This window comes from Gordionus sp. m RMFG-2023, chromosome 2, assembly GCF_954871325.1.
Source record: "Gordionus sp. m RMFG-2023 chromosome 2, tfGorSpeb1-WG-v2, whole genome shotgun sequence".
Classification (NCBI taxonomy): domain Eukaryota; kingdom Metazoa; phylum Nematomorpha; class Gordioida; order Chordodea; family Parachordodidae; genus Gordionus; species Gordionus sp. m RMFG-2023.
In genome coordinates, this window is record NC_088776.1 from 15,625,895 (window position 1) to 15,642,640 (window position 16,746).

Consider the following 16,746-nt stretch of genomic DNA (forward strand, 5'->3'; position numbering starts at 1 on the left):
AAACTAATTAATTGCCAAGTTTCAAAAGGTAATCTAATTTATTTTCGGTTTTGGCAAAGTGCCAACACTTTCTTATTTTGCTCATAACTCACGAACGGTTCATTCTGCTGATGTCCGGATAGAAGTGCAATTAAGGCTCTAAATAATGGCATAATTTTTTTTAATTGCACCTCAAGTCGTTCTGCCAACTTCACGTTTTTTAAATAGGTATAGCTCGGTTACGGTTATACATACGGATATCCGGGTTTGAGAATATTGAAGAGTAAATCATATACTACATTATTGTTAAGTTTCAAAAAAGGATCTCTTTTATTTTCGGTTTTGGCAAAATGCCAACACTTTCTTATTTTGCTCATAACTCACGAACGGTTTATTCTGCTGATGTCCGGATAGAAGTGCAATTAAGACTCTAAATAATGGCGTAACTTTTGTTAATTGCACCTCAAGTCGTTCTGCCAGCATCAAAATTTCACACTTTCCTTATTTTGCTCATAACTCACGAACGGTTCATTCTGCTGATGTCCGGATAGAAGTGCAATTAAGACTCTAAATAATGGCATAATTTTTGTCAATTGCACCTCAAGTCGTTCTGCCAACTTCACGGAGCTTGAAAATTTTACTATTTATGCCGTGTTTATAGTAAGCGCATATCGCTTGGGATCGCCAGTGAGTGATGAGATAGGATATGTATATTCTGTAAAAACATGAAATTATTTGAAATCAGCCATTGAAAGGCATTAGACGAAATGTGAGACATTTTAAATTAAATATTTTTACGGGCGCCTAATAAGCCGACGAAATCAACTAGAGCTGAATTCAATAAATGCAGATTACCTTTAATTCGCATTATCGTCATTGGTTTTATAGCAATATTACATATTTGAAATAAAAAAACTAAATTCAAGAGGAAAAAAACAAATAATGGAAATTCAGCAGTAATTATGTGGTAGAAGTGAACAATTACAACTGTTACTTTTTTTAGGGATGCGCATATTTTTGATAGAGAAGCCTAGGGTGTGTAAGAACCACTGACGCGTGAATAAGCTCATACGAATTTAAAAAATAAAAATCCGTTTTTTCTAAGCCTTTAAAAGAATTCTTAAAATTTTGTAGTTTTTATTTTCTATTGGACATTTCTGTCCATTTACTAATTATTATGTAAAACATCTGCATTTTTAAAAATGGAACTTAACTAGTACTGATTTGTACACGAGAATTTTATTATTAAAAATTAAAATTATTCTCATAATACATTCTATTCATGATTGATAAATTTGAATAAATTATAAAAGAAAACTAATTGTCCTCGTTCTTCTTTGAAGAATTTTACAAAATATCTCACTTTAGTCTTCAAAATATTATAAACTGATTAATTATTATAATTAAGACAATATTGTCAAAGAATATTATCAAAATAACGATAGAAATATTTAACTAAATTTAAATGAAATTATAAATAATACAATTACTATCAAATGAAAATAATAGAAAATTATTTATAATAATGTACAAAATTAAAAAATTTAAAATGCACAATTCTTATATAAAGCGAATAAGTTATAATAATAAAAATATATAAAAAATAATATTTTTTTTTAATAAAAACTAAAATTGAAAATATAACATGATTATTTAATCACTGAAAAGGTTGCATTATTAATTATAATAAAAGATTTCAATGTCAGAAAAGAGATTTTTTAAAAAAAAAAATTATAAAAGTCTTATATATATTCTTTTATTTATACTTCCTAAGAAAAAATTTAAATATAACTTTTTTTTAATAGGTGGTTACAAAAAATTAAAAAATATATAATATTTTAAAAAAAATTAAGGATTGCACGTTCTATACATCATAGCCTTGTCATTGATTCGCGGCAAATACATTTTCATTAATTTGTTAAGCTCAGAAACCTCTTGGGTCAAGTTTTTATAGACAATATCATGTTGGTCCAAGTTTTTTTGTAAATCTAAATTGTTAAAAATTATAACAAAGTTAAGATTAATAATTATTATGTAATAAAAATAAAATAGTAACTAATAAAAAGGGCTAGGATGTAGAGAATACGCTACAAATTTATTAAATGAGATTTTTAATAATCAGAAGGACCTTAAAATTTAAGCAATAATATATTTTTAAACCATCCATCTCCTTGAGCTTAGAGATAGTATTCTGAGATAGCAACTGAGCTTTAAATTTGAGGTCATGAGCTTTTTTCATCAATTCATTATCTTCGTCCATCTCCTGTGATATTTTATGAGAAGCTTCGACGTATTGCTCTTCCAAATCCTTGTATGCCTATATATTTTTAAATGGAATTGGATGTTTATAAGTAAACTAGCAGATATCCCTTCAAGAATGACCCATGAATCATAAATTTGACTATTTTATGATGCATGGATCAGAAATTTACCTTTATTTTTATGAGAGATGATTCCGATTCCATTATTTTATTGAAATTGTATATAATAGTCCCTTAAACATGAACAAATACTCAGAACATATTTGTAAATATACTATTTCTATGACACCGTTTATATAATATCTCATCTTTTTAGCTAAATTTGTAATTTTTGATAAAAAATTTAATCTTGCGAGGGTTTTCTTTTGCATACCTTATTTACGATTTATTACCCTAAAATCCCTCACCCATCAGGATCAGGATTAAATACTTAGTATCATAAATTGATACTAATGTATAAAAATGAAAGATTTTTTATTGTTGATATTAAGACCAAGAAATTATTAAATAATACCATAGTATTTTTAGAATGTTCCAATTATTTTTTCATATTATAACAAATTTTACAAAAATAATGGAAAATTTCTGAATCACCTACCACTAAAATAATAATAAATTTCTGATTCCCCCATCATTCTTGACGGACTATCTGCCAGTAATTAATATAATCATCTATACATAATATAATATATCCCTTATCTTGCTGGAATTAGGAGATGGTAGAAATTAAAGTGATACCAGAAAATAAAGTATATATGAAAATGTGATTATTTTTTAAGGCGAGATTCAACAAGATATACATATATATCGTAGTCTGATCATAAGTAAATATGATCTGGAAGAAGCAATATAAAAGAATTGTATATGTCAGATAGTAAACTAAAAATAAGTAACTAAGAATTGAAGTATATGTTAGATCTATGGTGAGCTAAAAATAAGTAAAAATATAACTATTTTACTATAGGTTGCATCTTTGATATATTAAATCCAGTTAAAATAAAATTATCACTCTAATCTTTCTCAGCAAAATTAATTATAAATTACGTTAAATTTATTTTCTTTTTTTCTTTCTAATCTCTGTAATAAATAAAATGAAAAATCCGAAAAAAATAAATGCTTTAAATAAGATACTTATAGATGGCACATACACATCTATATTAATTTAGAGATCTGAGCCGGCATCGGGTTCAGTTCAGGAAACAAAATAAACTAAAAGGGTTACTGTTCAGCTGCTAAAAATTATTAAGGGTTCTGGTTAAGTGACAGTAGAAAATAATATAAAGGTTTTTTCGGATTTAAAATCTTAATAATATTTTTATCAAATTTGTCCTAAATAAAAAATATAGAACATTACGAATAAAGTTATAAAAACCCCTAATTTGTCAGTTTCGTAAAATTATTTTAAGCTAATACCCCCCTCCCACCTCTCCCCAAAAAATGAATATGATGTTATTATAAACCATATTTAAAAAATAAAGTTTAATTTTTTTGACGATATATCGTTGATTGTAATTTTCGTAACACTTTTAAGATTTAAAGTAAAATGAAATGATTAACTTTTTCCGCCTGACTACTTAAGGCGTCGGCCTGCGATGATTGTTTGGCAGCAGTCGTGAGGTCTATATTGGATTTGGTTACATAAGATTTAATACCTTTAAGTCTGAGTTTCAAATCCTCTATCCTCGATACCGATTCTTCTAACGATCGTTGGGTCGGATTAATGTTCGCCTTCATCTGTGATATTACGTTTGTTAGAAGATAAATGTGCACAAGTAGGGAAAAAAGTTTTTGTACATTTTGAAAAAGAAGCGTTTATAATCTTTAATCCCTATTCTTGCTATTGCAAAAATAAAATTAACCCTTCAAAAATTTTTTTAAAAAAAAGGTTGGATTATCCTGACAAAAATTTATAACATAAATGTAACCACACTTTATTGTAGTATTTTTTAAATAAATTTTGAGTTTAAAATTCTCATTTATAAAAAAAAATTTTAAAACATTTCATGTGAATATAATTACATTTTGTAAATTTCTGGTTGTATTATCGATACCAATCGATATTCTATCCAAAAGAGTTTGTGCTTTTTCCATGCTCGATTTGCTCTCGTTCAAATCCGACTTAACTTTCTCGGCCATCTTAAGTATTACGTTAGCGTGCTCACTGAATAAATTTATGAAAATTTACGTATTATTATTTTTTATTTTGAGTCACTTTAATCAAAATATGATTTATAATCAAATTTAAATATATTATTTATCTCAAAACACACATTTTGGTGTTGGCAAAATAGACCAAAATCTGATTAACGTGAACATCAAAGATCTGGTTAACTCTGTTCTATAGAAACAAATCCTGATTTGATTTAAATTAGAGATGTACCGGTATTTTTTATTCAGGCCAATTTTTCTTTTTTTTTAAATATCGGTTATCGGCTGATATTATTAAATTTACCAGTTGGATCTGATAAAAATTAAATTTTTTTAAAATTTATTAATATAATAAAATATATAATTTATTTTTAATGATCTTAAAGTTAATCATTTTTAAAATATACTAACATTTTATATAGATCATGAACTAGATGGGATTCTCTAATACAAGATAGAAATACATTTGAGACAAAAAAATATTACAATGACTTTACTATATAAATAAATGATTTATTAATATTTATATACTTCTACCTTGATAAATATAACTAAATAAATAAGTCTAAATAAATAAGTCAAAATAATAAATTACAAATTTGATAATAGTATATATTTTTTAAATATAATAGAAAATAACAAAATCAGATTAGTAATATTGGATCGATAATCGACCAATATCAATTTAATATCGACAATATCGGATCGGCCTCCAAAAAGTGGTATCGATACACTTCTAATTTAAAACTTGAAATTGTGCTGTTTATCATGATAGTCAAACAAAAATATAAATAAGTTTAGCACATAGGGGAGCGTCAATAAAAAAAACTTTGCTTTTGAAGCCTTGGTGTTGAGTTCGGTAGCCCTGTCAACATCGGCCTGAGTCGATGTGAGTATTTCATCGATCTTAGTCAAACTCAAAATGGTACGGTTGATCTCGTTGGCTAAGTTAGTAATTTCATAAGGACTAAGAGATATGTTCATCTTCATGACCTTTTATAGATTTGAATGTTTAAATAAAATATGGTAAGGCCTTGTCTAAAATTTATCTAAGTTTGAGCGAACTCATTTGGATTTCTTTTATAAGATAGACTGGTGGATGAATAATAATCAATCATGTATACTATACTACATTTAAAAATTTTTTAAAAAGTTTCGGATGAAAATACTAAATATAAGAAATGTAAATTTAAAAAATTTTATATTAAAGTGGCTAAATTCTTTCCAGTCCAAATTTCAAATTTGTAGATTATGCTGTGCCGATATTAGTTATCAAATAATCAAATCGGGTTTGATACTTATCGTTTATAACCCGATTTGAATGAAATGAATAAATGGTAACTAAAATTCAATTTAAATGTAATGTTTTTTATAAAAAAAATAAACTATGTTTAAAAGATAGAGTAAGTAAAAATGTGATATTACCCACAACAAAAAGAGGGTTTAAAATATTTTAAAAAATGCACTTTCGTGATAATGCAACGAATATCATCTTAACTATGGAAAAGGGAAAATTTTTATAGTTTTTTTTGTTTTGCCCGTAATTTACATTAAGCTATTATTTTGGATAGCAAAGAATGATCGTTAAGATAAATGGTACATCAAACTCGATATATATCGGATAAGTTTTGTATGAATTCCAATGAGATCGGTGAATATAATATATATATCAATGGATTAAAAATAAAAAAGTTTCAAAACAGGGCCGAGCCTATAAATAAATTATAAACTGGGATATTCCAAATTAAAATTATATCAATCAGTTATAAAAAGTGAAGGATGACATTCATTCACTTCTCATATTTTTAATTTCTCAACTTTTAAAAACCTCGATCATAATTTAAAAAAACCGTCATGACTAAAAAAATTATTAATCCGAGCCTAGTCAAGATTGAATCTCTGTAGGTAAATTATATTTGTTCCTACAGCCTGAAAATATTCAGTTTCTAAGTTGAAAATATAAATATTAAAGAAATGTTGAAAATTAATATTTTTCAAATTATTTTAAGACATGAAATATCAAAATTTTGATAATGTACTTGTAATATAAAATGATCAATTAATTTTCTTTATTTATGGTAATTCGCGAAATTAACTTCAAAATATTTCAAATCAGCGAATTTAGAGATTTATTCCAAGACGCTATAATTATCACTATTTTTTCAACTATTCAAAAATAAATTATATCCAACCTCTTGGGCTACGGTCTCTATTTGAGCAGGGGTGGCGTTTTGATAACTCAGGAACCGATCGGATTTGTTAAGCAAATCTTGCAGTTTTTCGATAGAAGTTTGAGAAGAGTTAAGAGCTTGCCAGGCTTTGTTATAAGCTTTCTCCGATATTTTCAAAGAATTTTTAGATTTTTTTTCAGCTGATTCAACCTTTTTTAAAAATAAAAAATATTTCCATTTAGGTTTCGGAAAATTCATAAAAAAAAGGTTAAAAGGCAGTCCCTTTGTTTTTTCCCTAATTCATAAATTTAAATATGATTTTACTATATTTAATTATTACATAGTTATTGGCGTTAAAGTGTTTTTGTCATAACCTATAAATTTCCCATAAGTATTTAGTAAAATCTTATAATAACAATCTTGTTAATAATCAACGAAATATTAAAAGACTCACGTTCTTCAGCAAATCGCGGGCTTGTTCTTTTTTAGTGTCTAGTAGGATCTTACTTTCCTTGACAAGTTCTAGTGCGTTAGCCGATTTGGTCGCGGCACCGTTATCGCAACTCAGCCCACCGCATTTCCCCCCGCAACCAGCCCCTCCACAAGCCGGGTCACAAGGCATAGAGTTCCCATCGCAAATCTAGTTTACCGTGTATAATCATGGTATAAATATGAAATGTGTATTGTAAAATATATTTTATGAAAACTATGTATAAACAATAAACTATAAAAAGTGAAAAAGAAAGATGTACCAGTGTATTGAGTTCTCCAATCTTGGAGTCCCTGAGCTGAAAAATTTTTGAGTCGAGGTCAGAAATATTTTTTTGATTGGTTTTAATACTCAATTCAAGACTATCCTTGCTTGTCTCCTTCAAGGCTTTAATCTTAGCCCTGATCTCTTTTGATTCGTTGCAAAGTTTCATGGAGGCGGTAATGTTATGTTTTAAATCTCTCGTTTTTTCCCACGATTCACGGATAATTGAAAACGCGCCTAGGGGGAGTGGATATAAAAATAATTTTTTTCTCTACAAATATAAATTTTAAGGAATATTAGATTAAGATGTAAGTAATTATTTTAGATTACGAGAATTAAAATGGAAAACAATTAAACAGAAGCTATATATGTTTAATTAGTTATTTCATTGGTATAAAAATTAGAGATCCTACTTTTTTTAAAAAAATTCGGGTTCGGGTTGGGCCTAATATTTTTTAAAAAAATTCGGGCCAGGCCTTGAAAAAAATTTTAAAATATAATTAATAAATTGGGTCCAATTTTTTTTTGTAAAATAAAAATATTTAATTTCATTTGTAGAAACTAGACGCCATATGGCATGTATCTAAAATAAATATATAAAACTTTTAAAATTTTTTCTAAGGAACAAGGCGGCAACAATTTTTATTTGTAAAATAAAAATATTTGATTTTATTTAGTTACAAACTAGGCGTCATATGTCATGTCATATATCTTTTATTTTGGGTATAATAATTAAAAAATTTTATTTTATAAAATTTAACTATAATTTAAAAATGGATTTTATTTTTTTGAAAAATCATATAAAAAATGGAACATTTATTTGTAAGCCCCATTTAGGTAAGCAATATATGGGAAAATTTTGAAGACATATTTGATGATAAAAACAAAAAACTTGATTTGTCCAATGCCAAAAACGTAATAATATATTACAATATAAAAGTACATCTGGAAATTCTTATTTAAGATGTCACAAGTGCGTTAAGAATGACGATTCCTCTATTCCTAAAATAACTAGATATATTCAAAAGAAAACCATAGATATAAATTCTTCCTTAACTAATAAAAAGAAAATATGTGATACCATGATCTATTATTGCGCCAAGGACATGCGTGCCTTTGATTCGATAACTAGAGATGACTTTATAAAAATGGCTCAAAATTTTATTCAAATTGGCTCCATTTACAGTAATATTGACTGTAGCGAAATTATTCCCCATCCAACTACTTTATCGAGAAATGCTATAGTTTTGACGGAGCTCTGCCACCACTGATATGTGGACAGATTCCTTTAAAAAGTTTTCCTATTTAACTGTTCAATTCATTATATCGAAGGTGAAACCTTATATAAACATGTTTTATTTACGAGTAAGTTTAAAGAAGAGAAAAAAAACCGAACCGCCGCGAACATACATAAGGAAATGCTACAAAATTTTGCTGCAATTGGAATATTTCCCGATCAAGTGAAAAATATAATATTTATCTGATCAAAGAGATAATATAATTAAAGCCCTAGAAAAATACACCAGATTAAATTGTAGCACACATCTGTTAATACAGTTCTTCGAAATACCTTTAAGGAACAATCTTTGAAAATTATCGCTTCTAATATATATCAAACCCTTATTTCTGCTAAAAAATTAACCATGTATTTTAAACAAAGCGGCATGAATCAATATTTAGACAAAACATTACAAGATATCGAAACAAGATGGAATTCGAAATTATATATGTTGAAATCTATTTATAACCAATATGATGACATCGTCAATTTTTTATCATCCAAGGGAGATATTAATAAAATGGAAAACTTGGAGAAATCTATTTTAAAAAATTTGATTGATATTTTACATCCTTTTGATAAAGCTACTAAAGAACTAGAAGGAGATATTAATTCTACTTTATATAAAGTACTGCTATGCTTTAATAATATTCTTCACGAGGATTTAAATGATACTTTTCAAAATAATGAAATAAAAACCAATTTAAAATTTTTTTTTATTATCATTTAAAATCGATATTTTGCATAAAATAGCGACATTTTTATGCCCTAAATATAGAAAATTAAGAATGTTATCATCAATGAAATATTAGAAGTAGAAAATTCAGTCAAAAATATAATTAATTCTGAAGAATATTGTAAACCTTCAATTGATATTATAGATTTGGATATACAAGGCGTTTCTCAAATTATGGAAAGATCTAAAGGTACATTTAAAATTGTTCTATTTATCTTATTTTTATATATCAAACAATGAATATGAAAGATGGGAGGACAATGAGGAAAAATTTGAAAAAAAAAGAAACAGATGAGCTTGAAATTTATAAGAATTTGAATACAAAAGAGAATATAGAAAATATAGATCCAGAAAAAGATATATTAAAATGGTGGAGCAATGAAATTAGATTACCAAAGATGATGAAATTGGCTAGAAAAATTCTAGCTATTCCTGCAGCGTCCACAACGTCAGAGAGAACTTTTTCAAAGACTGGAAGGCTATTAGAAGAAATAGACTGTCTGAAATGTTGATGCTTTGATATTTTTAAATGAATCTAATATATAGTTGTGTAATTTTACATTATAATTATTATTTGTTTGTTTTTAGGTATTTTTGATACTATTTAAAATAAATAATTAAATACTAAATAAATTGTCTGTCTAGTGTCTACTAAGAAAATACAAAATGTTAAATATAAAAAATAAACTATAAGCTAAAAAAAATTCATTTCTATCGGGCGGACAAATAATTTTTACTTTGGGATGAATAAAAAAAATTCGGGTTCAAGCCAGGCCGACAAAAATTTCTAAAAAAATTCGGGTTCGGGCCAGGAAAACTTTTTTAAAAAAAATTTCGGGCTGGGCTTAAAAAATTAGACCCGATGCAGATCACTAATAAAAATAGTGTACCTTCTAAATCGGCTTCCTGTATTCTAGTAGTGTTTTCCTCCAAAATCTTGGTTTCATTTTTGAGAATTTGAGCCGATTTTTGAATGTTTTTGAGCTTATCACTGGAGGAGCCGATTTGTTTGGATATATCGTGGTTTATTTTGATCAATTGGTCTATGTCGTCAGATCTGTCTGACAATTTTTGCCTTTTCAAAAAAATAAATTAAAATATTGATAATTTAAAAAGATTATGCTGAAGTTATAATATAATAAATTAAAAAAATATAATACAAGAAAAAATAAAGAAGTCGCGTACTGATCTACGAAATTCTGGCCCACCCCCTAAAGTCGGATTGGACTGTGCTAGTTCCTTGTTAAAAATGAAAGAGGGGGAGGCTTCTGAAAAATTACACTTTAAAACAAAAATAGGTTTTAAAAGAAAAGCCTTTTCAAACCTCAACTCCTCTATTTTGACCGATATGATGTTGAGATCCGAGGTAGTAACATTCGCTTCCTTCAACATTGTCTCTATGTCCCTAATCTTGTTTTCCATCGCAGTAAAGGTTGATGTGTAAGTCGACACCACACCCTCATCTTTGACCTGTGAGGCCTTCAGCATAAGTGATTCCGTTTCAACTATTTTTTTCAAATGAAAATATTTATGAAAATTAATTTAGTTTAAAAAAAATGAAAACTAATTTCCGTCATTTCTCGTTCAATCAAAATAAAATTAATGATTGATCTTTATAAAAGCTAAAATATATAAACTTGAAAGTAAAAATAAGAAGATATAAACAAACGATATGATGAAAACCACTCTGGACTCTTAATATAATTACTTCGATATCTTAACTTTTTTAAAAACCAAAATTAATGCCTCTGCATCATCCATTAGTTAGTAAGCGCGAAATGCCCTGATATCGTACAAGCGATGCAGAAATTTATCGCTAAATAATATCATAGTTGTAAAATTTTACATTATTTTTGTTAACCATGCATCGCTTGAGTAACATCGCGTTATTTTTATTGTAAAGTAAACGGGCCTAAGTCATATACTTATTTTAAAGAATATATTTCTTCAAATTTAAATCTTTAAAGGAAGGAGAAAGAAAATAAATTTTAAAGAATGAACAGAAAGTAAATATAATAAAATAAAAAGTTAAAAAGAAATTTTTTTAATATAACTAACTCAGAAGTTCTTTGATAACACTATCCCAATCGCCAAAACACTGCCCGCAATATTTACAATAAGGTACTTGTCCAATCGTGCCCCGATCGCACATGTCGCATTTAGCACCCGTCATACCTGGCTGACAAGAGCATTTCCCTGTTTTTCTGTCGCATTGATAACTCGTGGAGCCCTGATCATTGCATTGGCATGCTAAACAGATTGCATATTTTTTTTTAAATAAGAGATAATTGTATTCACTTTATATATTTTGGTAAAAGATAAAAATGGCTAAGGACCTAAGATTTTTATAAAATTTATATGCATCTTGGGTTAAGTAAAAATAATTTGTCATTCCTAAATTTGTATTTTCTTATGACCATATTTCTTTTATAAATTAAAACACTTCATAAACGTAGAGAAAATCTGCTTGATTATCTATACACCCCCCCCCCCATAATCCCTAATAAATTTATACAATAAATCACTATAAACAATAATTTGAAATAAAAATACTCTACGCCTTTGAAACTCTATAGTTATTCAAATAAAGATTTATGTTAAATGTGATAAATTCAAAATGTCATAATATCAACTTACAATAGCATTTAACTTTAGGATCCCCCCAAAAGTTGTCTTCACAGTCACAACAAGTTCTTCCTCCAAACCCGGGTTTACATCTGCATTGGCCATCCAACTGATAAATAGATTATATGATATAAAAATTATTTTTAAAAAAAAGAAACTCTGAATTTTGATCCACTAAAGTCGCTTGATTATTAGGGTTCTAACTCCACCATTCATGGTTGAAATTGAGTTAGAATAAAAATATACTTCTTACAAACTCTTCTACCTCATTAAATTTTTAGCCCAAGGTATGTATGAGTAAAGATAAATATGGTGACTTTGAGTGAGCTGTAAGAAATTCTTTACTTTTTTTAATAATAGATAGTAGTGATCTGCATCGAGCCTAATTCAAGCCTGGCCCGACCCGGAATTTTTTTTATAAAGTTTTGCCCGGTCCGGTCCGAACCCGAAGTTTTTTTAAAAAATTTTGCCGGCCCGGCCCGAATTTATATAAATATAGAAATTAATTCTTATAATTACTCAAAATAAACGATATATGTTATATGGCGTCTATTTTCTATATATAAAATCACATATTTTTATTTTACATAAAAAATTCAACATAAAATTGATAAATTTAGATATATTTTAAAAAAAATTTACCCGGCCTGGCCCGAATTTTCTTCGGGCCAGGCCTACTTTTGCAGATCTCTAATAGATAGTATTGTAAATATTAATAATAATTTAAGAAAATATGTTTGAGTTTAGAATTTTTTTTATAAAGATTATTAATAATTATGTTTGATGTAATCATTATTAAGCCATTCTCTCTAATATATTCTTAGATTGCAAAGAACATAAAGAATGTTTTATTAACAAAATATAAAAAGTTTATAATAAAATTGAATAAGTAGCTACAGGGGTGAACAGGTGATGCGCCTTGTTTTTTCTAGCGGCCTCATTTTTGTGGGAATAGCCCCCCCCCCCAATAATCCCATTTTTGGCAAAAGTGGGTTCCCTAGATTTATTTTCTATGCATGGTTTTTTACTTTGGATCAAAACCTTGTCCTAACAATGAGTTACAATTATATTGCATATATTTTTAATAAAGAGAAAAATACTAGTATTGTGTAGTTGTGGTCTTATGGGAATAATAAGGTGCTGAAGAATCTTATTGAGAGTATGTTTAGTATTGATTACACTTTGTATTGCACTTGAAGTTATTGCAATTATCTATGCAATATTTTCATTATAAGACTTCACAATCTTCACTACTAAAAATAGTATCATAATTTGTATTTAACCTACTCCGACTATTAAATTTTTGCAAATATAGATAAATGGAAATAATTCCTGTTGTAATTTTAAATTAGATATATTCGTCAATTGTAAAACTTTCACCAAGGCCTTTTCAAATTACTTTTGATATTTATTTCATCAAAATGCCTCGGATTCAAATATTGCACATTCGTTATAAACTCGTATTCGCCGAATAAAGTTCAGTCAAACTTTTTATAATTTGAATAATTATAGGGTAAAATAATTTAATCCTAAGAGCAAATCGAATCATGCGAGAGTCATTGTTGCATTCGTTGCTGTGTATGTTGCTTGTTCGATTTATTATATTTTTGTCATTTCATTTTGTATCTAGAGGCAATCTGGCAGCTTTGAATTATAGATCTTTACATTTAAATTTCTAGCCATTTATAGAATTATTATAAATGGATTGTGAATATTATGCAACTTCAATGATTCTTCAAGTTGATAAAATATCTTAATTTCTTGAAAATATAAAATTGCTCCCATTATTTCAAAAAATTTTTTTTTTAATCAACTCTTTTTAGCTTTTTAAATAGTCACCTCCTTCTTTCTTTCGAAGGTGCTAAGCTTACCAGTGAATTAATATTTTATTAGTATAAATAAAAGGCCTATGCCAAGTTGATTAAATTATTCATTCATTTTAGTTATTGTACCTAAAGTTTTATTTAATTCCAATGAGCACAAGATTTACAATAATAAAGATAAATGAAAACTTTCATTCAAACGGAAACGGATTTTTTTTGTAAAAAACAAAAAAAACATAACTAAATGATACTCATCTAGGAAATTTATGTTATAATATAATATATAAAAAATGAATAAGATAAGAGAAAAGACTTATATGATAAAAGATATTTAAATTAGAGATCTGCAAAAATAGGCCCTCGGGCCTAATTCTTTTTTAAAAAAATCGGGTTTGCGTCGGGTCTAATATTTTAAATAAAATTCGGGTTGGGTCGGGCCTTGGAAATTTTTACAATATATTTAAATTTATCCATTTTATATTGAATTTTTTATGTAAAATAAAAATATTTGATTTTATTTATAGAACTAGACTAAAAATTAATTTCTATATTTAAATAAATTCGGGCCGGGCCAGTAAATTGTCTTAAAAAAATTTTTGGATTCGGGCCAGCAAAACTTTTTTAAAAAAAATTCGGGCCGAGCCGGGCTTGAAAAATTAGGCCCGATGCAGATCACTAATTGAAATTATGAACATTATTTTCTTCTAGTGGCCTCAAATATCAACATTTCTTCGCGACCTTGTGGGAAAAAAGTCCACTTGGTCTTATGGTCAGTCTACCACTGAATAGCAAATTAGTAATAAATATGAATAAAAAATAATGATATAATTGATATGGCAGCATCCAGGAAGCTAAAGCATATTCTTTAAACCTATCTTTTATATATATTATTTGATTAGAGAATAAAACATACTTTCTGCATTGCCTGTATTACTGTTAATAAATGCAGTCAATATTATATCCAAAATTTATCGCTAAAACCTGAAGCAGACATTCTTTTATGATATACTGTGGCTTCCCCACATTTTAACAAAAATGTTAAAACCATCGGTCTAACAAATTTCGTTAAATTTAAACTATATGCTTACCATAATAATATAGAAAGTTTTAAATAATCCAATCATTTATTTGATAAGAGAATTAAACATACTTTCTACATTGCCTGTGTTACAGTTAATAAATGCAGTCAATATTATAACCAAAATTTATCGCTAAAACCTGGAGCAGACATTCTTTTATCATATACTGTGGATTTCCCACATTTTTACAAAAATGTTAAAACCATCGGTCTTTCGTTAAATTTAAACATAACTCTATAAACTTACTATCAAAATATAGAAAGTTTAAGTAATCTTTAATCATACTATATACAATAATGCAACCAGCAACCATAAACGATTTACAAATAAGAACTAACAATTAAAACGAAAGTAAGTCAACAGGTAAATGTTTAGTTGCATTGCCTATTTAAGTTTAATTATTATAATATTCTATTAAAAAATATTAATGATGCTCATAAAGATTTAAATTCTATAATTTAGTACATATATGTATAATAAATTAACCAAATTGCATTGATCGGTGTTGCTACTCTCTTTGCAACAATCGCAGGCCTGACATCCTTTACCACTAGCTATATTCCAAAAAGCTGGAAGACATGCGTCACACGAGAGACCTATGACATTAGGCAGGCAAGGACATTGACCACTCAACTTATCGCACACGTAATTTTGAAGTGACTTCGATTTAGAGGAGGAAGAGATATTAAAATTGTGTGAAGGAATGGACGAAGAGATCAGGAAAGTATCGGTGCCTAAGGGGTTACAAACGCAAGCTTTTTTATGGATGGAAGATAAAAATTAATTTAATAAAAATGTGAATTATGGTCTAAAAATTTATGCAAGCTCCAGGTCTGAGAAAATCAAAAATAAGAAACGCAATTTTGTTTTTGGTTTAATTTTTTTAAATGAAATGTTTGGTTTTAGTTTATCTTACTCACCCACGCAGCTCTGTTTTAAGGCGTCCCCGTAGAAGCCCTCCCCGCACTGTTCACAGTTGAAGCCGTGTGTGTTGAAGCCGCAGTTGGTGCACTCTCCAGTATCAGAATTGCAAGAATTACCCAGAGTTATGGAAGCTGGATCAGTGTTCCCATTGCAAAAGCAGGGCCTACAAGCTCCACCAGGTAGGGTAGGGCGACCGTAATGGTTGGGTGAACATTTTTCACATCGTTTGCCTTAATTTAATTTTTATAAAATCAGAGAGATTGAGTCGATGCAATTAATTATATGAAATTTTTAGAGGAATATCGTTAGTAAAACAAAAATATTTTTATCCATAATAGTTTCTTTAAAAAAATTATTTTATATTCATTATTTTTTTAAAAAAACGACTACAAACGAAAATGGTTTCTAATTTTAGAAGGCAGTGATATTTTTGATTTTTATAAGAGACTCGACTATGCTGCATACCCTCGTATTTGATTTTTTGAAAATTGTTCAACGTTAATGCTATTTATTATAATAAAACTTCATAAAAATGAATTTAAAAACATTTCTAATTTCTATTAAAAGGGTATGATAAACTCGTTTATATAAAAAAAATTATTTTAGAAACAATCGACGAATGTAAATTATGTATTAGAAATAAATGCAAAAACAAAACAAATATATAATTTTTGATATATACCCGAATAACCAAGTTTGCACCTGCATACCATTTCTCGGGTTCCAGGGTCTAGGTAGCACGAATCGGCAAACTGATTGTCACTAGCCAGGCCAGGACACATGCAAGGCCGACAAGGGATGTTGACTTGAATGCGAGGATCTCCGTAAAAGTAAGGGGCACATCTGATTTTATTTGTGCAATTAAAAGTAGGAAATATAAAAGCCCTATAAAATTTAAAACAATATTAGTAAATAATTACACTTTAATATATAAAAATATTATAATATAAACGCGTTTTTTTAATAA

The 16,746-nt window shown here is 27.8% G+C and overlaps 1 protein-coding gene across 2 annotated transcripts in view; it reads right to left on the reverse strand.

The window, feature by feature from the left end:
* Positions 1 to 1,654: 1,654 nt before the first annotated feature.
* The window catches only part of LOC135925085 (laminin subunit beta-1-like), a 47,407-nt gene continuing 32,315 nt past the window's right edge, over positions 1,655 to 16,746 (reverse strand). For both annotated transcript variants that reach the window (XM_065460248.1, XM_065460249.1), the window contains exons 18-32: positions 16,462 to 16,622; positions 15,776 to 16,009; positions 15,342 to 15,610; positions 11,966 to 12,062; positions 11,387 to 11,578; positions 10,653 to 10,833; positions 10,219 to 10,403; positions 7,312 to 7,550; positions 7,014 to 7,199; positions 6,581 to 6,769; positions 5,218 to 5,381; positions 4,260 to 4,401; positions 3,798 to 3,974; positions 2,140 to 2,296; positions 1,655 to 1,967 (exon numbers count right to left, since the gene is read on the reverse strand). In XM_065460248.1, coding sequence (XP_065316320.1) covers positions 1,828 to 1,967; positions 2,140 to 2,296; positions 3,798 to 3,974; positions 4,260 to 4,401; positions 5,218 to 5,381; positions 6,581 to 6,769; positions 7,014 to 7,199; positions 7,312 to 7,550; positions 10,219 to 10,403; positions 10,653 to 10,833; positions 11,387 to 11,578; positions 11,966 to 12,062; positions 15,342 to 15,610; positions 15,776 to 16,009; positions 16,462 to 16,622 — 2,713 coding nt within the window. In that variant the 3' untranslated portion in view covers positions 1,655 to 1,827. The remainder of the gene's footprint in view (positions 1,968 to 2,139; positions 2,297 to 3,797; positions 3,975 to 4,259; positions 4,402 to 5,217; positions 5,382 to 6,580; positions 6,770 to 7,013; positions 7,200 to 7,311; positions 7,551 to 10,218; positions 10,404 to 10,652; positions 10,834 to 11,386; positions 11,579 to 11,965; positions 12,063 to 15,341; positions 15,611 to 15,775; positions 16,010 to 16,461; positions 16,623 to 16,746) is intronic.